At 39.4% G+C, this 24,914-nt stretch overlaps 2 protein-coding genes and 2 pseudogenes across 2 annotated transcripts; all 4 read left to right on the plus strand.

The window, feature by feature from the left end:
* Positions 1-1,690: 1,690 nt before the first annotated feature.
* LOC126782374 (uncharacterized) lies at positions 1,691-3,120 on the plus strand (annotated as a pseudogene).
* Positions 3,121-3,913: 793 nt separating this feature from the next.
* LOC126785387 (non-functional pseudokinase ZED1-like) lies at positions 3,914-5,001 on the plus strand. The gene has a single exon (XM_050511061.1). It carries the CDS (start codon positions 3,919-3,921, stop codon positions 4,957-4,959), a length of 1,041 nt encoding a protein of 346 aa, XP_050367018.1. The 5' UTR covers positions 3,914-3,918; the 3' UTR covers positions 4,960-5,001.
* A 498-nt stretch (positions 5,002-5,499) lies between these two features.
* On the plus strand, positions 5,500-23,165 carry LOC126783208 (uncharacterized; annotated as a pseudogene).
* On the plus strand, positions 13,161-19,108 carry LOC126782130 (non-functional pseudokinase ZED1-like). Its single transcript, XM_050507305.1, is given in 4 exon segments — positions 13,161-13,269; positions 13,451-13,500; positions 18,163-19,034; positions 19,036-19,108. Coding segments are annotated over 4 exon segments (1,104 nt in total).
* Positions 23,166-24,914: the final 1,749 nt, after the last annotated feature.

A 24,914-nucleotide genomic window follows, 5' to 3' on the forward strand; every position in this document is an offset into this window, starting at 1 on the left:
AAAATGTACCTTACGGTAAATTGGTTTAATTGTATGACTTGTTCATTTTGTGATGTTGTGAAAGTCGCTTAGTTTTGTACAATATTATCATGGGTGAATTGATTATATTGTAAAACGTTTTCTAGTCTTCAGACAGTGATAACATTTAAATCAAGAACCAAACATTTGGCCGGATGTTGGTTACGATCAGTTAGAGTTCTAGTTTGCCTGCATTGTATTGCATGAGGGGTAACCAGGTGAGTTGCCCAGGTCTCATGAGTACACATGTTTTAAAATTGATATTTATTGCATTTCCTTGTATGTGATGGGTAACTAGATGAGATGCCCTGGTCTCATGAGAACACATGTTTTAAAAATGATAATGGGTAATCAGGTGGGCTACCCAGGTCTCATGAGAACACATGTTTAAAAAATGGTAACATGTAACCACGTGGGCTGCCCAGATCTCATGAGTACACGTGTTTAAAAATGTTATTTGTTACATTTCCTTTTGTTTGTGTTTTATTGTGTTTGTTTTTTGTTTAATTATCTCTTGTATCTTATTGTTTGTTAAGTGATTTCTGAACTAAGATGTTATGCATGAATCACTTATCTTTTTCTGTGCTTTTCTTCTTGTTATACGTGAATTCTTGAACTATGTTTTCCTATAGGATTCACTAATTGCCTTATTACGTTTGTTTTTTTTGTGTTTCTCGTTTAGTGGTGTGCGTTGGACCTTTAGTAAGAGGTGGAAAGTGTTGTAGGATGTGTATTGGGCGTAGTGTTATTGTTGTTGAGATAATAATGTTAAGTCGAGAACATGACTTTGATTGAGATGTGATGCATTATTTATTGTCGTTGTTGCATGTTATTGTTGTTGTTTATCTGTTGAGTAGTTATATTCAGTTTACTCATACCAGTTGTGAAGCTGACCGGGTTTGTGTTTGCAATCCCGGTGTACCAATCAATGGTGAAATGGGTAGTACCACAGGTTGTACGTAGTTACAGTTGGTAAGTCGAGCAGCTGTCAGTAGCGTGCTGTTTGATTCAGTTCTTTAGTTTTGGTGAGTCTTGAGTGAATCCTACAACTGTAAATTATACTTAATTGTAAACAGTGCGTTTTGATTCAAGTTGTAACTGAGTTTGTTAATTAAACTCTAGATCGATATTCAACAGCTGTATTGTAATTTCAATTACATTGAAATTATTATGAGTGTTAACATTCTAAATTTTAAATTTTTACTGTTCAAAATTTATGTTCGCTATAATCACACCCCTTTGTTACTGCCAATCTGCTACACAAAATGGAGGGATCATTGTAATCACTAGGAGGAGAGGCACCTCGCCAATCCTTCAACAGTTGAACTTGTGCAGTTGTGCTAAGAAACAACAACTTGGTTTGAAAGTAAACTGTGTATGGTATGATTAAGGTTACCAATCTGTTGAATTGATTTCCCATTTATATACTTTTCGAACTCAACCAGTTTCAATGTCAAGACTACAGTTACATTCTAATCTCATCCATTGTTGAGATGTGTTTTTACTTTTTAGAACTAGACTTTCTACTTTCTGGTCTGTATGGTTCTCCTGTTTTAACTTATTCTATAAAAAAACTGTGTACTACAAATCCAGCTAGCTGAGAACTTCAAATAATGAGCTTCAGACCCAAACGGCCAAACCCATAAACAGTTTCTGAAATTTGGGTGGGAAAATGCAGAGCCTAGCACCAATACGACCTCGTTTCACAAGGTGCCTCCCAACCTTCCGAGCCTTCTCTTCTTCTCCTCCTTCAGATTACTCCAACCAGTCCCGCGGCGGCCTCCCTCTCTTCTTCTCCTAACGCCTCCCTTCTTCCAAGGCAGGCACACACACACACACACACACACACACACACACTCTCTCTCTCTCTCTCTCTCTCTCTCTCTCTCTCTGTAAAGTTTTAATCTTTAATTGTTTCAGTATTAATACAGGGAGGCCTAGTTCGTGTTCAAGACGATGAGTTCTGGCATATGACCAAGGTCTTGAGATTACGAGCCAACGATAGGTAACATCGATTCCGAATTGGGATGCTGTCAATTTCCAATCTTTATGATGATTCTGATATGTACAAGCTTATTACAATTCACAAGCTTCAATTTTGTATTGGAAATTTGTTTTTGTTTTTTTGGGGGTAAAATTGTGGATTAAGTGGTGGTGTGGATGAATGTGTGCAAGGGTAGAGCTGTTTAATGGGAAAGGAGGAGTGGTGGAAGGAGTGATACAGACAGTGGATCGGTCCGGGCTTGATTTTGTGGGCTTGGTAGATCCTAAGTTGGTTCTTCCACAGAGCACGCAGTGGCATGTTTTTGCAGCCTTTGGTTAGTTGTTTTGTGCCATTTTTCGGTAGAGTTGTTTATGGCTTTGAAGGGTGTCTCATGTTGGAACTGCTGTGTGTTTTTAGGTACTTTGAAGTGCGGTTGAGCTGATTGGCTTGTTGAGAAATGCACGGTATGTTTATAGTAGAAAGATGATGTTTTGGAGTGGTGCATCATCACTTTTATTGTTGCTGATACTTTGGATTTTGTCTTTGGTTGTCTTAGGAGCTGGGGGCTAGTAGTGTTACTCCTCTGCTGACAGAGCGGTCTCCTAATATGTCAGGGAATTGTGTAGAGGGTGTCTCATGTTTGAAATGCTGTTTGTTTTTAGGTACTTTGAAGGGCGGTCGAGCTGATTGGCTTGTTGAGAAATGCACGGTTTTTTTTTGTGGATAATTGTTTGGATTTTGTTTTTGGTTGTCGTAGGAATTGGGGGCTGGTAGCATGACTTCACTCTGAATATGCCAAGAAATCGGCTGGATAGGTTGCAAAGAGTCAATATGGTTGCTGCTAAAAAATTTAAAGAATTTAGTTTACTGATATTCACATAATGCATTCACAGACTTAACTTCTATTGAATTTATTTATTTAAGCTACCCTGTATGGATTTATATAATTTTTCCATTGGTCATCTCATGTTGTTCCCATGGCTACAGGTCAACGGCTCCATGAAATGGAATTGCATCCATCAATGAAAAATCGAAGGTCCTTTGCCTCTCGTGAGTTCTATCTTACCTATTCTGTTCTGCTTTTGAATTGGGCAACTGTCTTGGTTCTGTTTATATAACAATCGACTCTAGAAATTTTGGATTTTGTGTTGTTTTCCAGTAGACCTCATATGCTAGCTGTTTCTCATTACTGTCATTAGGATTTATTTTTGTTTGTCCTTAAGATATAAAGTAGCACATAGTGGCACCAGAAGGTTAGAGTTCCATTATTAAAAATCAGCTCTTTGATATTCTGTTTTGGTTGCTGACCGAGTGTTGTTTTGAGGAGCTATTGTTGAAAGAATAAAATCGATCTAATATTTGGAAAATAGAGAATTACACTGGGTTACCATACCCGGAACACTTAAAATTTGGTTAAGTTAACCATGAAAACCTAAACACACTTGTACAACTGTACAAGTTCCAACATACATTAACTAATAGATTGCTACGATAGTTTAAACAGCGCTTCAGGACTGCAACTTTTTTTCCTGGATGTTTTTGTTTTTCTCTTTGACAAATAATGATACACGTTTTAGAATACTACTAGTACCTACTGCACAAAACACCAAGACTGTTTTTGTGGCTTCTACAATAGACAATTACTGTCTAACCAAGCCTGGCACTGTGGCTAGTTCATATGTTGGTCTTTGTGAATGATCTCAGTTTGGTATTAATTATTAAATACTAACAAATGTATACATTGCACTATTTTGTGTGGCTTCTTCTTGAAGATACTCAACAATTGAGTGGTTTGGTTATGTTTAGACCAGAATTGATATGTTGTAATCATATCTGTCCTACAAAGCGAAACATGGCTCTTTAATATGTTGTAATCATTCTGTTTATAGAATATTAAAAAGATATATTAGAATCATATGAACATTTCTGGCAGGTGCTTTTTGCCTCCATGGTTGAGGCAGGACTCACAGGAGGAGAATTCGGAAAGTTATGAGTTGGATAATGGAAGCATCTTATTAGAGGATCTGATTGCCTCTTGTGATGGAAAATCTAATCCCATTCGCCATTACTCTGCTGATGAACTCATCACGGCAACCAACAACTTTGACCTTGTTAACCTTATCGGAAAGAATGGAATTTACAAAATGTTCAGAGGAATTCTCGAAAACAGAGATGTTATCATTAAGAAGATAGAGACTAGGGATCTTGCTATTCGTGACATTATCATATCAATGCAGATGAGTAGTCACAAAAATGTGTTGAAACTATTGGGGTGCTGCTTAGAGTTCCGTGTACCAGCACTAGTGCACGAAGATGCAGCGAAAGGAGTTCTCAATGCTAACGGATGTTATTGGGATAATGAGTGCCTCCCATGGGGAACTAGACTACGTATTGCAAAGCAGGTTGCTAATGCAATCACATATCTCCATACAGCCTTTCCCAGACCCATTATTCATCGAGGCCTAAAGCCTTCATGCATTGCCTTGAACAGTGACTTTGTTCCTAAAATATGTCACTTCTCGCTTTCCATAACCATTCCTCCTGAGCAATCGTATGTCGAAGACGAGGTGGCTGGGTCATATGGATACCTTGACCCTACGTATTATGCATCTAATATCATTACAGAAAAGACTGATATTTATAGCCTCGGTGTCACTTTACTTGTTTTCTTGACGGGTCAAAATGGACTGCAACAATTTCGGGATACAGAAGGGGAGTCGAACATTGTGTCTTATGCAGAGTTACATGCTTCCACTGACCAGTTTAAGACGATTGTGGATCCTAAAATATTAGAGGAGTTAGAAGGAGAAGATAATAAGCAAGCACAGGAACAACAGTTGCATGATTTCTTAACACTGGCATTGATATGCACTCAAGGCAACGTTGACGCAAGGCCAGATATGATCGATGTGGCCAAGGAACTTGTACGAATTGAGAAGTCTTTTATATCTTGTTAGCTACTATTTCCTTTACATTTGTATTCAAAAGAGACTATTCGATTTGGCAAAAACTCTAGTCAAGGTTGTACTTCAGATCGAGGGTTGTGTTAATTGGAAGATCTAATTTGTTTTTGTGATCTTTCATATTGGAAGTTCTTGCCATCTAGCTATCATTATTCTTCTTTGTGAAAAAAATGTTGGCATTTTAGGTTAGGTGTGACAAAACGTCACAGCCTTATGTTGCTGCCAATCTGCTACACAAAATGGAGGGAACATTGTAATAACTAGAAATTTGATTTCGCGTTTGTATACTTCTCGAGCTCAACCAGTTTCAGATTCAAGAATAATCAAGACAACTCCAGTTACATTCTAATCATCTATTGTTGAAATCTCCAACAAAAATAGGTGCATTCTCTAGCTTGTTATTTATTATTTATTTATTTATTTTTGATAAAGAAAATACTCAAAGCAGTGTGTATTGTGTACTAGCAGTTTAGTTTCTCCTTGAAATTGATGAGCTTCAGATTCGAACCCAAACACTGACGCTGAAATTTGGAAATGCAGAGCCTAATACCAATACGACCTCGTTTTGCAAGGTCCCTCACAACCTTCCGAGCCTTCTCTTCTTCTCCTTCTTCGTCTTCTTCAGATTACTCCAACCAGTCCCGCGGTGGCTTCCCTCGCTTCTTCTCCGAACGCCTCCCTTCTGGCGTATGACCAAAGTCTTGAGACTACGCCCCAACATAGGTACCCTTCATCTAATTCGAATTGGGTTGCTTTCAAGTTTTAATCTTTATGATGATTCTGATATGTACAAGCTTATTACAATTCACAAGCTTCAATTTTGTATTGGAATCTTTTTTTTTTTTGGGTAAAATTGTGGATTAAGTGGTGGTGTGGATGAATATGTGCAAGGGTAGAGCTGTTTAATGGGAAAGGAGGATTGGTGGAAGGAGTTATACAGACGGTGGAACGGTCCGGGCTCGATTTTGTGGCCTTGGAAGATCCTAAGTTGGTTCTTCCACAGAGCTCGCAGTGGCATGTGTTTGCTGGTTTTGGTTAGTTTATTTGTGCCGTTTTTCGGGGGAACTGTTCAGGAGTTTAGAGGGTGTCTCATGTTTGAAATGCTGTGTGTTTTTAGGTAGTTTGAAGGGCGGTCGAGCTGATTGGCTTGTTGAGAAATGCACGGTGTGTTTTGTAGACGAAAGATGATGTTTTGGGGTAGTGTATCATCACTGATGTTGTTGATAATTGTTTAGATTTTGTTTTTGGTTGTCTTAGGAGCTGGGGGCTATTAGTGTGACTCCACTGCTGACAGAGAGGCCTCCTAATATGTCAGGAAATCGGCTGGATAGGTTGCAAAGAGTCAATATGGCAGCTGCTTAACAATGTAAAGATTTTACAGTTTGAGACTTTGAGTTGGAGCAATTTAAATCTGATTCTCAGTACTGATGGGAGCCAATTGATGAGCTACGTTCAAAAAATCAAAAACTAATCTCATCCCCGGGAGAACATGAAAATGACGAAGTAATGTGCTCTTAGAAGGAACTGTGGAGTAGAGAAATCCACAAATCGATGCGTATTCTTGATATGGATCAAATTTTCAGAAGACTGCTGAAAAATGCATCCAATGTCTTGCAAGTTATTGTTTAACAAACATGTTGCATATAACATTTTTTGAGTTGTGTTAAATTGTCATTTAGTACAGCTCCGGAAATGTATAATATAGACATATAGTTCTCTATAGACTTCATGAAAATGAAAATTATGAAAGTGAGGTGTTCAAGTTATATACCTTGATAATGACATTTACAAAAATTATGTCCATGTTTTGGTGTTTTACATTTAACTTTATATTGTGTCAGGAATTTATTGCTTCCATGTTTGAGAAAAGAGGGAGGAAATGATCCATCAACGTTCTTGGAAAGTGGAAACAAATTGTTAAGAGGATCTTATTGCTTCCTGTGATGGGAAATGTAATGTTCCTCTTCGCCATTACTCTGCTCAAGAACTCATCAGGGCAACTAATAACTTTGATCCTTCTGGCATTATATCTGAGAGTTCATTCTATTATAGAGGTTTTTTAGAGAACTGATTAATCATCATTTAGAAGAGAGAGAGGGGGGGGGGGGGGGGGGGGGGGGGGTGGCGGGATGTCTCAATGCAGATGAGCTCTCACAAGAATGTCAGAATAATCTGATGTTTCTAGCTTTGGTGTGCTTTTACTTGGTCTCTTGGCGGGACGGATACCATTGGCAGGACATGGTTACCTTGTAAGATCTGTGGAGTTGCATGCTACTAATGGCCTGATTCAAACGTTTGTGGATCCTGAAATTTTTTAGGAGTTAGGGGGTGATAATGAGTCAACACAACAACAGCTGCAGGATTTCCTAGCACTAGCGTGGTTATGCACTCACGATGAAACTGAACTGAGGCAAGATATGATTGATGTGGCTAAAGAACTAACCGCAATTAATCAGAAGTCTATCTCCCTGAGTCCCTGGCCTACTGGTTAGCTTAATGCATTTAATTTCCTAGTACTACCTTCTATTTTTTAAATGACACAAAACATGAATGGTGTTATGGAAACCTAGTAACATATATACTCCATATGGTTTTCTTTCTTGGCAAAGAGATAGATTACGTATATATGGTTCATACTATATGTTCTGAGTTTTGTATTCAATAATCTGCATGGAAGTGTGCTATAGAATTCATGTAGTTTTAAGCCCGACTGTATTTTATTAGATGGGTGATGAGTTTGTTCCCATGCCAAATTATGTAACCTATCTCATCTCCTTATAATGAACACGGTAATTGGTATTTCTGAACTTCTGCTTCTTCTTTCAAACATGAAAGGTGACTTATTTGTTACCGCTTCCATGAATCTTCTTTGCATGTAATGAGAAGATTACTGATAACGACTGACAGCTGCTAATTATCTTCTCAACATTGACTTGGTATTTCTGGTCTCTCACTGCATCTCGTAACCACTAAGAACTGTTGAAAAACCAAAAACTAATCATAATAACTCTCGGTGCTTAAGCTGAATGATTCTTATTAAATGAAGAAACTACTTAGGCTATATATATAGCCATAACACAGTAAGAAATCAAAAACGAATCCACGACTTTAACAACTCCTAAGTTCGTGGTCTACTAATTGAAGAATAGAGCAAACTCTAACAAACTAACAATCTCCTAACAATTGGGAGTTATTATCAAACATGAAAACCAGAATCCTAACAGAAAGGAATAATTCAATCATCATCCAAGCCAACGACTCTAACAAATCCTCCCATAAACTGAATAATGCAGAATACATTCAGTTTTAACTCAGTGTGCAGTCGAACTCCAAGCAACCCCCTTAGCTTCTCAAAAACATCAAGCTTCAAAGGTTTGGTCAAAATATCAGCAACCTGTTCACTTGTTCCACAATAAGCTAACTCGACAACACCACTCTTTGTGAGATCACGTAAGAAATAAAACCTCAAATCAATATGCTTGCTACGACCATGTAACACAGGATTTTTAGACAACTTAATAGTGGAGCAATTGTCACAGAACAGAATCGTGCACTTATGTTGTGTCTAACTGAGACTTTCAAGCACCCTTCTCATCCAAACTTCTTGACAAGCCCAAGATGCTGCTGCCAAAAACTCTGCCTCAGTTTTGGACAAGGTTACCACTAGTTGTTTCCTTGAAGACCATGACACAGCCCCTTCACTCAACATAAATACATAACCAGAAGTACTTTTCTGATCATCCAAATCTCCAGCATAATCACTATTAGTATATCCATGCAATGTATCACCTCCACCTCTCTTATAAAACACACCAAATTTCAGAGTCCCTTTAATGTATCTGAGCACTCTCTTGGCTGCAAGCATATGTGACTCAGTAGGAACTGCCATAAAATGACTTAAAAGAAAAACAACATACATAATGTCTAGTCTAGTGGCTGTAAGATATATGAGATTTCCGATCAGCTGCTTGAACAAAGTTTCATTCACTTTAGCTTTAACTCCTTCTTTTGTAAGCTTGAACCAGGAACTATCGAATTTTTCACAAGGTTGCTTATTTCCATCCCAAACCTTTCGAGTATTTCTCTAGCGACCTGAGTCTTGAACCACCTCAACACCTAGAAAATATCTCATTTTCCATATCAAACTCATGCTCCATAGATTTCTTAAATGATTCAAACATGATAGCATCATTCCCCGTGTAGATTAAATCATCAACATAGAGACTCACAATTAAAATCTTACCATCCTTCTCAGATTTAATGAACGAAGTGTGCTCATAGCTGCATCGTTGAAAACCTTCCTTGAGAGAGTAATTTGATTCTGCTATACCAAGCACATGGGGCTTGCTTCAGCCCATACAGAGCCTTCTTAAGCTTATACACCTTCTCTTCTTCACCGTCTCGGACATATCCTAGTGGCTGCTCCACATACACATCTTCTTCCAACTCACCATGAAGAAATGCACTTTTGACATCTAATTGATACACACTCCACCCTTTTTGTGCTGCAAGGACAAAACCATCCGAATTGTATCCCACCTTGCTACCGAAGCGAAAACTTCATTGTAATCAACCCCATGTTGTTGTGCATAACCTTTGGCTACCAGCCGTGCCTTGCATTTGTCAATCTCCCCATTCTCATTCAGTTTGGTCTTGTAAACCCACTTCACTCCAATTTTTTTTTGCTCTCTGAGGCAACTCCACAAGCTCCCAAGTATTATTTCTTTCAATTGCTTTTATCTCGAGGTCCATTGCAGCCTTCCACTTATCACTCATACCAACCTCCTCATACGAGCTTGGATCGGCATAAGAAATAAACATAGCCACATTCTGCACATCTTCTTCTAAACAAGAGCCAGGAGAAAATTGCTCCCCACTAACATATTCCTTCATCCAATCTGGTTGCCTCCTATTTATCTTCTCATTCAAACTCAGTGAACTGTTCTTGTGCTTCTTCTTCCTTGTTGGAACCAGTCACTCCTTCAACTTCTTCTGCATTCTCACCATGCTCTTGTGCTTCTTCTCCTCCTTCTTCGTCTTCTTCATTCTCACTAACATCCCCAGCCACATTTTCACTCTCATCATCACCCCAAAGTAAAATATCATGTTTCACTTCCTCATCATTCCTCCCCCAATTCCAACTCTCATTCTCTTCAAACACAACACCCTACTTATCAGAATATTTTTAGCAACTGGATCATAAAGTCGATATGCCTTTGACTCCTCATTGATTCCAAGCAACACACATGCAATACTCTTGTCATCCAACTTCACTCTTTTCTCATCTGGAATATGTACACAAGGAAGACAACCAAACACCCTCAAATACTCCACATTAGGCTTGATTTCACTCCAGCTTTCTTCAGAGTTTTACCTTTGACTGCGGCAGTAGTGCTACGATTAAGAACAGCACTGTCCATCTTATTGCTTCAGGCCAAAAGGTTTTTGGTATCTTCTTCTCTGAGAGCATACATCAGACCATATTCATAATGGCTCGATTTTTGCGCTCAGCCACCCCATTTTGTGGAGGAGTGTAAGCTGCTGTAAGCTGTCTTTTTATACCACTGAATTTGCAAAACTCATTAAACTCAAATGAAGTAAATTCTCCTCCTCTGTATGTGCGTAAACAACATATAGAAGCACCTATCTCTATTTCAGCAAGAGCTTTGTAATTCTTAAAAGTTGGGAAAGCCTCTAACTTAGCAGTAAGAAAATATACTCATATCTTTCTACTATAATCATCTATGAAGCTTATAAGGTACCTCTTCTTGGAAATGTATATAGGAGTTACGGGACGGCAAATGTCAGCATGCACAAGTTGAAGTGGATGTGTAGCTCTCCATAGACTCTTCCTTGGTAATGCTTCCCTATGTTGTTTTCCTATCATGCAGTGTTCACATACCCTAGACGCAGTCTTGATATGAGGTAGCCCATTCACCATTTGCTTGTACTGCAATGTTCTCAATCCTTTGTGACTTAAGTGACCGAACCTCCGATGCCATAACTTAGTTTTATCTTCAGCTGTTATTCGAAAACAAACCGGATCTTGTGCCACTATCCTTGCATAGATCACAAACATCTGATTGGTTGTCATTTGAGATTGCATGATCAAGCCCCTCCTGGAATGATACACTTTACATGTTCCTTCTTTTATCAGAATGGTCAAACCATGTTCCTGAAGTTGACCAATACTGAACAAGTTGTTCCTCAAATCAGGAACATAATACACATATGTGATTACCTATGTTATTCCATCAATCTTCAGCTTGATATTACCTTTCCCCATTACAGGCATCCTCATATTGTTACCGAGCTTCACCGAGTGCCTATACTCCTCATCAAGATTAGTAAACCATTGTTTGTTTCTTGCCATATGGTTGCTACACCCTGAGTCAAGAAACCACACACCTTCTCTATTGTAATTATTCATCTCAACATACGACATTAGAAGCAGCTCCTCATCTTCATCCAATTCAACATAGTTGACTATTTTCTCCCAACTAGGACATTCATACTGAAAATGCCCAGCTTGTGGCATTTAAAACATTCCACAGTTGCTTTGTTAAAGCTCTGTCTACCTCCACTTCGTCCTCTTCCTCTAAAATCTCCACATCCTCTTCCTCCAAGCTTGTCTTCAACTGAGACTTTAAGAGCCTGTTCTTCTTTCTCATGTCCTCTTATCCTTTGTTCATGTACCACTAGCCTACTTTGCAATTCGTCGATTGTTAAAGTGTCCAAATCTTTTGATTCTTCCACAGAACAAACGACATAGTCAAATTTTGGCATCATTGATTGTAGTATTTTCTCAATTATCACCACTTGATCCATTGTTTCACCATTAATCTTCATTTTATTGGCAATTATCAAGGTACAAGCAAAATACTCATCAACACTTTCTCCTACCTTCATCTGCAAGATTTCAAACTCTTTTCTTAGAGCATGTCGTTGTGGTCTCTGCACCTTACTGGTTCCTTGGTATTTCAGCTTCATGGAATCCCATATTTGTTTAGATGTATCCTTGACAAGGATAGTCTCCATAATTTTCCGATCTATGGCTAGAAACATAAATTTTTTTAACCTTGAGATATTTCAACTTCATCTTCTCCACCAACTTACGTTGTTCCTCCATTTGTTGGCGTCGCTCTTCCGACTGCTTATGCTGCCCTTCAATTTGCTGCGTCCTTTCTGCTACCACGGAGGAAAATGATCTTGGCTGACTAATTTCAGCCCCTTGTGGCATCGCTGGAATTCCTGGCTCTATGACATCCCAACACTCCTTTGATCTAATGAATTTTTCCATTGTCATGGCCCAATGATTGTAGTAGCCATCGAACCTAGGAATTGCCATTGGCACAGAGCTTCCCTCTGTATCAATTCTCACTCTTTTTACTCACTCACTCTTTTCTGGCTCTCACTCACTCTTTTTTTCTTTTGGTCAGGCCCCTATGATGTGTCGGCGTGAGTCCGGCCGAGAGTCACGGCCCGTGATTCCCTACGTGAATCACGAAGTAATTAGTGGTAGATTAGTTTATATATATAATTACAATCTGTGTATGAATTCATCAAGCAATTACAAGCTATTAATTCCAGTTGGTATCAGAGCCGAGTTTCTGGGTTTTTTTCTCTTTTTCCGGCCGGTCACCGCCCGCTGCTCCCTCACCGCTGCCTCCTCCCATCCGGCTCTGCCCCGCTGCCCACCGGCGCTCCTCGACGTCATCGTCCCTCCTCCCTGCCCCCCCCCACGATGATGAGTCTCCTCCGGCGCTGCTCTCCGGAAGCCGACCTTTTTTTTTTCGTCTCGAGTCTCGGCTTCCTTTCGCTCCGACCCGGCCCGGTCTAATTTTGACCCGGCCCAGCCCCAGATTCGACACTACCTGACCCGATCAACTTAACCCGACCCGGTCAACTCAACCCGACCCGGCCCGGCCAGATTAAGCAGCTTTTTCCTGTCAGTGCATATTCACTAACACTGCAAGTGCACCGAAGACAGATTTTTCTCTGTTTTTTGTGCTTTTCTTCCTACCTAATCTCTGCTTTTTCAAATTGTTTCTTTTTCAATGGGTTATGGACACGAAGCGGAGGGTTCTCAGATCCCTGGTGTTCCAACATTTAAAGTATTTGTCAAGGGTTCTGACAGTGGTTCATTTGGGGGCGCCAAACTCAACGGAACCAATTTCTGTAAATAGAAATGACTTATGGCTGCTCATCTTCGCGGCATGCACAAGATGGGGCATGTCACCGGCATCACTAAGGCTCCTAGTCCTGAGGATATTGTTGCCTACAATAAATGGGATGACGACGATGGTCTTGTCATGTCCGTCTTGTGGACATCTATGAATGATGAGATAGTTGATCTGGTGGAGGGATGTGCCACTGCGCAGGCAATATGGGAGACATTGGCCGGCTTATATACTAATGGTTCTGATTTCATACAGGTTCATGAGTTAATGTGTACAGCTTTGGCATTACACCAGGATGGACTGAGATTGTTATGAAACGTCCTTGCATGATAAAAAATCAAGAAGATATTATTTGGTACCAAAAGGAGAAGGAGCTTGAACGAGTTCACCATTTCCTGAAAGGTCTTGATGCAAAGCATAATAGTGCGAAAGGCGAATTGCTCCGAATGACCGAACCACCTAGCCTCCTCACCGCTTTCACCTATATCCGAAAGGATGAGTCTCAGCAGGAGAGTATTCTTCAGGCACCGGCTGTCGTTTCCAGTCTTACTGTTCATGCTAGATCTCCGGCACCAATCGTTCTGCAAGCAACTTCTGCTCCACTTCATCGACAAGGACCACCACTAGGCTTCGGGAATCAGCCCCGCCTCCTTGCTCTTACTGCCATAATACTAACCATACTCGTGCGACCTGTTGGAAATTGTATCCACACCTTAGGCCTAAGAGGCCTCATTCTCGTCCCCAGGCAAAAGTAGCTATTCAATTAGTTCCAGAACTAGATATCTTTAGTGTGGTTGGGCATGATCATCATACCGCTGGAGGAGCACCTAGAGCCTCCATCGCAGGTCGTGGTCAAATTGGTATGGCTTTTAATATTTCGAACTTTGTTAGTTTTGATACATGGATTATTGATTTTGGTGCATCTAATCATATGACAAATCTTATTTTACCGTACTGTCTTCTCCACCCGTACCCTATGTTACTAATGCTAATGGTGAAGCATTCCCCGTGTTAGGGATATGGTCCGTTCGTATTACTCCCACTATAGAGCTTCACAATGTACTCTATGTACCTACTTTATCTCATCATTTGATATATGTTCCCTAATTGAACGCTGACGCTCAGTGCTCTGTGACTTTTTTCCTATGTATGTGATATTTCAGGATCTTCTTACCGGAAAGATAATTGGTCGGGGGTATCTGAGGGGCCGGTTGTTTCATCTGGATCTGACATACGCAGGGGAAAAACCAAGGGGTCAGTCTCAGATCGCTTTACTCTCCACTTCTGACAAGCTAAGTGAAGTTTGGTTATGGCATCGTCGCTTAGGGCATCCATCTTTTAGTGTTATGAAAAAATCCATGCCTACTTTGTTTATTCATGTGGACGAGTCTTTTTTATGTTGTGAGACATGTGTTTTGGGCAAGAGTCATCGATCTACTTATTCCCCTAGTACCACTACTAAAAGTATTATTCATTTTAAGTTAATTCATTATGATGTTTGGGGACCCTCTAAAGAGTCTACTGTGTCAAGAATGCGGTATTTTGTGTCATTTATTGATGATTGCACACGTCTTTCATGGATTGTTCTTCTTAAAAATAAAGATGAGGTTTTTCCAGCTTTTCGTGCCTTCCATACCTCTGTCCACACATAATATAATGCCACCATTCGCGTTCTTCGTTCTGATAATGGGGGGGGGGGGGAATATGTGAATCATGTCTTTCAGCAGTTCTTTAACACACACTGAATTATTCATCAAACAACGTGTCCTTACACACCTGAGCAAAATGGGGTTTCTGAAAGAAAAAAATCGTCATTTAATTGATATGGCTCGGTGTCTTCTTTTTAGTGCCCACATGCCTAAATACCTTTGGGGTGATGGTGTTATTACTTCTGCCCACCTCATTAATCGTCTTCCATCTCATGTCCTTCAGGGAAAAGTTCTCTATGAGGTGCTTGCATCACATGTCTCATTACCCTATTTTCATAATCTTCCTGCCCGTGTTTTCAGTAGTGTTGCTCTTGTTTATCTTTCACAACATCAGCGGTCTAAGTTGGATGCCCGGGAAGTTAAATGTGTGTTTGTTCGGTACGGAAGACATCAGAAAGGGTACCTGTGCTATCATCCCCCTACCCGGAAGTACTATGTCACTATGGATGTTACCTTTTTCGAGGACATGAGTTATTTTACCTCTTCTGATACTACTCTTCAAGGGAGAATTCATATTTTGAAGAGCTGTATCATGGAGAGGGGGAGACGAGTGAGCCAGTCGATATAGTAACAGGTTCCGTTGAGATTACCAATGTGTCAGCTACACATGCACCACCGGATATAGTCAGTCCAGAGATTTAGGCACCAGAAGCTGACAACACAACTGCTCCTCATGTCTCTCGTACAGTTGTTTATACCCCTGACCAATGCTCTCTTGGTACAGAAGATCACTTATCTGAGGTTAGTCATTCTATTAGGGCTAATAGTAGACAATATGTTTTGCCCAATAGGTCTACTCGGGGTCAACCAACAAAAAAATATGAACATACCCTTCAGACTAAAGCTAAGTATCATGTGGCAAATTTTATATCTACCAAAAGATTATCTAAGTCATATGAGTCATTTGTGAATCAAATATCTACTGTATCAGTACCTAACAAAGTGCAGGATGCATTGGGATATCCAAAATGGAAGAAAGCAATGGAGGAAGAGATGGAAGCATTACAAAAAAACAATACTTGGGAGCTTGTACCTGCACCACATGACAAGAAGGTTGTAGGATGTCGTTGGGTGTTTACAGTGAAGCATAATCCAGATGGGTCAGTAAGCCGATATAAAGCACGCCTAGTAGCGAAGGGGTTCACTCAGACATATGGCATAGACTATGATGAGACATTTGCACATGTTGCAAAGATAAACACTATCCGGGTATTGCTCTCTTTTGCTACTAACTTGAACTGGTCACTTAGGCAGTTTGATGTTAAGAATGCATTCCTTCATGGAGAACTAACATAGGAAGTATACATGGATGTTCCGCATGGATATGTGGCCGCTTCTCCAACTACCTCTGTATGTAGATTGAGAAAGTCTTTGTATGGTCTTAAACATTCACCTCGTGCTTGGTTTGGAAGATTCTCACAATTCATGAGGAACATTGGCTACACACATAGTAATTCAGACCACACGTTATTTCTCAAATATCAACAAGAAAATGTAACAGCCCTAATTATATATGATGATGATATGGTAGTTACGTGGAATGATATTGATGAGGTGGATATATTACAAAAACAGCTTGCCATAGAGTTTGAGATGAAGGACCTAGGTACACTCAAATACTTCTTAGGCATTGAAGTAGCTCGAGGAAGCGATGGTATCTATCTGTGTCAGAGGAAGTACATTCTTGATCTACTAACAGAGACATGTATGTTGGACTGCACTCCTATTGAGCAGAACCATCGGTTAGCAGAGTATTCAGATCAAGTCCCTACTGAAAAACCTCATTATCAGAGGCTAGTTGGATGCCTAATTTATCTATCACATACCAGACCAGATATCGCGTATGCAGTAAGTGTAGTGAGTCAATTCATGCATAATCCCAGTGAGGACCACATGGATGCTGTTGTAAGGATTTTGAGGTACTTGAAGTCAGCACCATGGAGAGGAGTAATGTTCTCTAATCATAATAATATCCTTGAAATTTGTGGCTTCACAGAAACAGACTGGGCTGGAAATATTACAGATCGAAGATCCACATCAGGGTACTTTACCTTTGTTGGGAGTAATCTTGTTACATGGAAGAGTAAGAAACAAAAAGTGGTAGCACGATCTAGTGCTGAAGCATAATACAGAGGTATGGCTCAGGGAGTGTGCGAATTGTTATGGCTTAGAAATTTGCTACAAGATTTGGGTATTAAGCCTAAATGTGCTATGCAGCTGTACTGTGACAACAAGGCAGCTATTGATAATTCACATAATCCTGTGCAACATGATCGTACAAAACATGTGGAGGTTGATCGTCACTTTATAAAAGAGAAGTTAGACGCGAAGATCATTAGTTTTCCTTTTGTTTCTACAGAAGAGCAACTTGCCGATATGCTCACAAAAGGAGTGTCTAAAAAGGTATTTTATGATTCACTTAGCAAGTTGGGTATGATTGATATGTATGCACCAACTTGAGGGAGAGTGTCGGCGTGAATCCGGCCGAGAATCATGGAGTAATTAGTGGTAGATTAGCTTATATATAGAATTACAATCTGTGTATGAATTCATCAAGCAATTACAAGCTATTAATTCCACTTGATGGGGCTCTGATCCTAGATGTTGAAAAACCAAAAACTAATGCAGAATAACTCTCAGTGCTTTAGCTGAATGATTCTTATTAAATGAAGAAACTACTTAGGTTATATATATAGCCATAACATAACAAGAAATCAAAAACAAATCCACGACTTTAACAACCCCTAAGTTCGTGGTCTACTAACTGAAGAATAGAGCAAACTCTAACAAACTAATAATTAGGAGTTATTATCAAACATGAAAACCAGAATCCTAACAGAAGGGAATAATACAATCATCATCCAAGCCAACGACTCTAACAAGAACACGTCAGCTATGACCACCCTTATCATCTTAAGCTCCCAGCTATACCCTCATCATTGTCAGAAGAAAATGAAGTTCGATCACAACGTGAGAAATCTGCAGATAAAGGTGAAGATGTGATTGGAGTAGTCTTCACTTGTGCAATTGGAAACCAATTCAAAGAAGACAGAGTTAGATAACACAGCTGATCGAAGCACAGAAACGATGCCATCCAAACTCTTGTAAATTACAGTTTTTGTTCTTTCATATATGGATCCTCCTTTAATTCCTGAATCTGATTTGAGGTATAATTGTCTTTTTTTTTTTAAATAAATTGTTGCTTTAGTGTTTAAAAATCAAAACCAACCAAACAAGTTTAGCACAATAGCACATATGTTAATGCCAAATTTTCATCAACAGGTTTTGACACAGGATCTGATTTTTATAAAAATGGAAGCATCTTATTAGAGGATCTGATTGCCTCTTGCGATGGAAAATCTAATCCCATTCGTCATTACTCTGCTGATGAACTCATCACGGCAACCAACAACTTTGACCCTGTTAACCTTGTTAAACAGGAAGGATATTACAAAATGTTCAGAGGAATTCTCGAAAACCGAGATGTTATCATTAAGAAGATGGAGATTAGGGATCTTGCTATTCGTGACCTTATAATATCAATGCAGATGAGCACTCACAAGAATGTTTCGAAACTACTGGGCTGCTGCTTAGAGTTCCGTGTGCCAGCAATAGTGCACGAATATGCAGCGAAAGGAGTTCTCAACTCTAAAGGAGGTTATGGGGAAAATGAGTCCTTCCCATGGAGAACTAGACTACGTATCGCAAAGCAGGTTGCTAATGCAGTTACATATCTCCATACAGCCTTCCCCAGAACCATTATTCATCGAGACCTAAAGCCTACAAATATTGTCTTGGACGCTGACTTTGCTCCCAAATTATTTAACATCTCGACTTCCGTAACCATTCCTCCTCAGCAATCGCATGTCGAAGATCGTGTGATTGGGACATTCGGATACCATGACCCTGCGTATTATGCATCTAGTATGGTTACATGAAAGACTGATATATATAGTTTCAGTGTTACTTCACTTGTTTTCTTGACGGGTCGAATGGCTGTGCAACGAGAAACAGAAAGGGCGTCGACCAGCATTGTGCCTTATGCAAACTCACATGCCTCCACTGACCAGTTTAAGAAGATTGTGGATCCTAAAATACTGGAGGAGTTAGAAGGAGAAGATAATAAGCAAGCACAAGAACAACATTTGCATGATTTCCTAACACTGGTATTGTTATGCACTTGAAGCGAGACCAGACATGATCGATGTCGCCAAGGAACTTGTACGAATTGAGAAGTCTATTATTCCTTGTTAGCCGGCCAGTTATCCAGTTATCCTTTACATTTGTATTCAACAGAGACCATTCGATTTAGCAAAAACTCAGATTGTACTTCAGATCGAGGGGTTGTGTTAATTGGAAGACCTAATTTGTTTGTGTGATCTTTCATATTGGAAGTTCTTGCCATCTAGCTATCAATATTCACATTTGTGAAAATGTTGGGAGTTTAGGATTGGTGTGATGAAACGTCACAGCCTTCTTTTGCTGCCAAACTGCTACACAAAATGGAGGAAACCTAGTGATTACTAGGAGGAAATATCACCTCATCAGTCTTTCAACTTTAATAAAGAAACAAAAACTTAGCTTGAAGGCAGCCAACAAAATCTGTTGTCCCTGTTGAAATTTGATTCCGCATTTGTATATTTTTCGAGCTTACATTCTAATCTCATCTATTGTTGAATTGTTGGAGATTGCAAAAAAAGAAAAAAGTTGCATTCTCTAGTTTTTTTTTTTATAAAGAAAATACTCAAATTAGTTGTTGTTTAGTTCTCCATCAAGTTCTGGTAAGAGTGGGCAAGTTCTGGTAAGAGCCACTCTCCGAGAGCCTAATTCAAATTTGCTTACGTATCTATTAATGATAGATCAACTACGAATTAGATGCAAACGACAGTTAAACTTTGAGACGTTAGGAAAAAAGGGGTAAGTTGTGGAAGTGGAGGAGGGTAAATCTGACTTGGGCTTTACTCTCTTGACCACACTTGCGAAGTCGTCAAATTTGAGACTGAAGTGGGTAGGAGGACTGTGAGATGAAGCCATTTTGGGGAAATCTCAGAGCAGAGGTTAAAGAGCTTCTTCCGCAAGATGACGAGGCCATATTTAAAGACAAGAAATCCCAGAATTAACTCTTTTTTGGCATTCATGTTTGTTGTGTATACTTAATTCCATTATAATGGTGTCGGCGACTCCACCACTGGACGATTCTCAGATCGGAATCTCAAATTGTAATCCTTTTCACTTGATTTCGGCAGCATAGGAGTGAGGTTGAATTCGTAAGCTTTTGAATTCGATACATTAGTGGAAGAAGCTATATAGCTAGTCTTACCAGTATGAGAATAGGTCGCCGGAGTTCTACAATTACACATCTCTGCCCCAATTACTATTTAATTGAAAAATAGCTGCTTGTTCGATCGATCGACAAGAATTCCAGAGCTCTGACGAGCTTCTCTAGCCTCCAATCGGTGAGCACAACTTATAATCTTGACCCCAGCTTGACTCTACCCTCAATTTCTTAGATCGGAGCCTAATGGCGTTTCCTTCATTCTCTGGTTCGTTTACCTCATCGACTTTATATGCTTGAATTCGAAATTGGATGAGTTTTGAATTGGGGTGATTTCCGATCGGTCGCCGATTTCTAGTAATGGAGAACTGATCCACGAGAACAACACCACACGTGATCAAATTTTTACCTTTGCCACTGTCAAGTTAAAGACACCAGACGCCATCTAAAAGTAAAAGCCTGGACTCTCGGAGAGTAGGCGCTTAACAGGCGTTGCCCAGTTCTCCTCCTTCAAACTAGTTTGTTTTGCTGGGCTTTGTGCCCCTGTGTAACCAAAAAAATAATAATAATAAAAAATAATGAGCTTCAGACTTAAACCCAAATGCAGAGCCTAGCAGCAATACGACCTCGTTTGACAAGGTCCCTCAAAAGTCAAAACCTTCCGAGCCTTCTCCACCTCTTGTTGTTGTTCTTCTTCTTCTTCAAATTACCCCAACCAGTTCCGCGGTGGCCTCCCTTCTTCCAAGGCACTCCAACTCTCTCTCTCTCTCTGTGAAGTTTTAAGCTTGAACTGTTTCAGTGGGAGCCCTAGTTCGTGTACAAAGTCTTGAGATCGCACGCCAACGATAGGTAACCTTCATCAAATTCGAATTGGTTGCTGTCAATTTTCCATCTTTATGATGATTCTGATATTATAAGCTGATTACAATTTACAAAGTTCAATTGTTTTGGGTAAAATTGTGGATTAAGTGGTGGTGTGGATGAATGTGTGCAAGGGTAGAGCTGTTTAATGGGAAAGGAGGATTGGTGGAAGGAGTGATACAGATGGTGGATCGATCCGGGCTCGATTTTGTGGCCTTGGAAGATCCTAAGTTGGTTCTTCCACAGAGCTCGCTGTGGCATGTGTTTGGTTTTGGTTAGTTTATTTGTGCCGTTTTTCGGGGGAATTGTTCAGGAGTTTAGAGGGTCTCATGTTTGAAATGCTGCGTGTTTTTAGGTAGTTTGAAGGGCGGTCGAGCTGATTGGCTTGTTGAGAACTGCACAGTTTGTTTTGTTGATAATTGTTTGGATTTTGTTTTTGGTTATCTTAGGAACTGGGGGCTAGTAGCATGACTCCTCTCCGAATATGTAAGGAAATCGGCTGGATAGGTTGCACCGTTGCAAAGAGTCAATATGGCAGCTGCTACACAATGTAAAGAATTTACTTTACTCATATTCACATAATGCATTCACAGACTTAACTTCTATTGGATTTATTTATTTGAGCTACCCTGTCTGGATTTATATAATTGTCTCATTTGTTCCCATGGCTACAGGTCAACGGCTCCGTGAAATGGTATTGAATCCATCAATGAAAATCGAAGGTCCTTTGCCTCTTGTGAGTTCTATCTTACCTATTCTGTTTTACTTTTGAATTGGGCAACTGTCTTGGTTCTGGTTATATAACAATCGACTCTAGAAATTTTGGATTTTGGGTTGTTTTCCAGTAGACCTCATATGCTAGCTGTTTCTGATTTCTGTCATTAGGATTTAATTTTGTTGTCCTTAAGATATAAAGTAGCACATACTGGCACCAGAAGGCTGGAGTTCCATTTTAATAATCACCTCTTTGATATTCTGTTTTGGTTGCTGACTGAGTGTTGTTTTGAGGAGCCATGGTTGAAAGAACAAAATCAATCAAATATTTGCAAAATAGAGAATTACACTGGGTAACCAGCCCGGAACACTTGAAATATTTGGTTAAGTTAACCGTGAAAACCTAAACACACTAGTACAACTGTACAGGTTCCAAAATACATTTACTAATAGATTGCTACAATCGTTTAAACGCCTGGATGTTTTTGTTTTTCTCTTTGACAAATATTGAAACACACGTTTCAGAATACTACTAGTACCTACTGCGCAGAACACCAAGATTGTTTTTTGTGGCTTCTACAATAGACAATTACTGTCTAACCAAGCCTGGCACTATGGCTAGTTCATGTGTTGGTCTTTGTGAATGATCTTAGTTTGGTATTAATTATTCAAATACTAATAAATGAATACATTGAACTATTTTTGTGTGGCTTCTTCTTGAAGATAGCCAACAGTTGAGTAGTTAGGTTATGTTTGGACCAGAAACGATCAGTTCCTAACTTCCTATCATATGCTAATTTAGGAGAAATAGTATTTCACATATCAAGTTGTTTTAATGTTCTGCATCTCAGTGGCATCAAAATATGGTAGCAAGATGGTTCAATAGGTACTGTATTTTTTGATATCTGAACTTATTCATCTTCTTTTAAAAATTTATTTGGGTTATAATTCGTCTTCTTTCATAAGTGACTTATTTGTCACCACTTCCTTGCATTTTCTTTGCATGTAATGAGAAGATTATTATTGAACAACTGGCCGGCGGCAGCTGCTAAGTATTTTCTCAACATTGACTGAGTATTTCTTGTCTCCCACTACATCAGTAGTTACCAATCAGAACGCCCCACGTGTGATCTCTCATCATAAGCTGCCCCCCCCCCCCCTCATCATTCTCAGAAGAAAATGAAATTCACAAAGTTAGAAACCTGCAGAGCGAGGAGGAATTAAATAGGACTCTTCATTTGTGCAATTGGAAACCAATTCAAAGAAGACAAGAGTTACGTTACACAACAGAAGCACATCAAAGTTGCTATTCAAACAATTGTAAGCAACTGAATTTAGCGTAACTGAATTTTGTTGTTTACATATATGGAGCTTCCTTTAATTTCTGATCTGCGTTATAGTCGTCTAATTTTTCTTTTCCAATCAATTGTCGCTTTAGTTTTTAAATCCAAGCAAGCAAGTCAAGCACAGTTATAATTAATGTTAACGCCAAATTTTCATCAACCTGTTTTGAGGTTTTCATAGAGGAAATGGCATGGTTTGTCATTTGTGATAGAAAGTCTGAATGGATTTGTAGGACAGATATGAATCTGCTATTCTATTATAACAGGAAGCATTTAATATGTTGCTGTAACTTTGTGTGTATAGAATATTAAAAAGATGTAATAGAATCATATGAACATTTCTGGCAGGTGCTTTTTGCCTCCATGGTTGAGACAGGACTCACAGGAGGAGAATTCGGAAATTATGAGTTGGATACTGGAAGCATCTTATTAGAGGATCTGATTGCCTCTTGTGATGGAAAATCTAATCCCATTTGCCATTACTCTACTGATGAATTCATCACGGCAACCAACAACTTTGACCCTGTTAACCTTGTAGGAAAGAATGGAATTTACAAAATGTTCAGATGAATTCTCGAAAACAGAGATGTTATCATTAAGATGGAGATTAGGGATCTTGCTATTCGTGACATTATCATATCAATGCAGATGAGTAGTCACAAAAATGTGTTGAAACCATTGGGCTGCTGCTTAGAGTTCCATGTACCAGCAGTAGTGCACGAATATGCAGCGAAAGGAGTTCTCAATACTAACGGATGTTATGGGGATAATGAGTGTCCCATGGACTACTAGACTACGTATCGCAAAGCAGGTTGCTAATGCAATCACATCTCCATACAGTCTTTCCGGGACCCATTATTCATCGAGACCTAAAGCCTTTATGCATTGCCTTGAACAGTGACTTTGTACCCAAAATATGTCACTTCTCGCTTTCCATAACCATTCCTCCTGAGCAATCGCATGTCGAAGATGAAGTGGCTGGGTCATTTGGATTACCTTGACCCTCCGTATTTTGCATCTAATATAATTACAGAAAAGACTGATATTTATAGCTTTGGTGTCACTTTACTTGTTTTCTTGACGGGTCAAAATGAACTGCAACAATTTCGGGATACAGAAGGGTAATCGACCATTGTTCTTATGCAAATTTACATGCTTCCACTGACTAGTTTAAAACGATTGTGGATCCTATAATACTTGAGGAGTTAGAAGGAGAAGATAATGAACAAGCACAAGAACAACAGTCGCATGAATTCTTAACACTGGCATTGCTATGCACTCAAGACAATGGTGAAGCAAGGCCGGATATGATTGATGTGGCCAAGGAACTTGTAGGAATTGAGAAGTCTATCAGTCCTTGTTAGCTACATCGTCCATTAATATTGTATTCGATAAAGACGATTAGCAACATCCTTTTTTATTTAAAAGTGTGAAAAAATGGGTGTATCACTAATTTATTTGACTTTTGCTACAGAGTTTCAACCTGCAATCTTGAGATCCATATTGAGTATTTTTGTATCAAAAGTTAAAAATATTGAGTTTTGCATGCTCTATATTTCGAGTTTTGCATTAATCTGCAAGTGACCTTTGCCAATCTATAGAATTCATGTAGTTCAAAGCCCGACTTATTTTATTAATTGGATGATGACTTTGTTCAATTCCCATATTATGTGACATCTCATTCGGCTTAAGAGTCGGCCCCCTAATTGTATAAAATTATATTATTATGTTTAAGGACTTGCAGCTGCCTATCATCTTCTCATCTTTGACTTGGTATTTCTGGTTTCCCACAACATGTTCTTATTGGTGTATGTGATCTCTGCCTTATTATCACTAAAATGTGAAACACTACTCATCCTTAAAAGGA

The sequence above is a fragment of the Argentina anserina genome, chromosome 2 (genome assembly GCF_933775445.1).
Source record: "Argentina anserina chromosome 2, drPotAnse1.1, whole genome shotgun sequence".
Taxonomy (NCBI): Eukaryota; Viridiplantae; Streptophyta; class Magnoliopsida; order Rosales; family Rosaceae; genus Argentina; species Argentina anserina.

Bases quoted from the DNA above. Each gene is read 5' to 3' on its own strand.
- LOC126785387 (XM_050511061.1), top strand. From the start codon at position 3,919: ATGAACATTTCTGGCAGGTGCTTTTTGCCTCCATGGTTGAGGCAGGAC.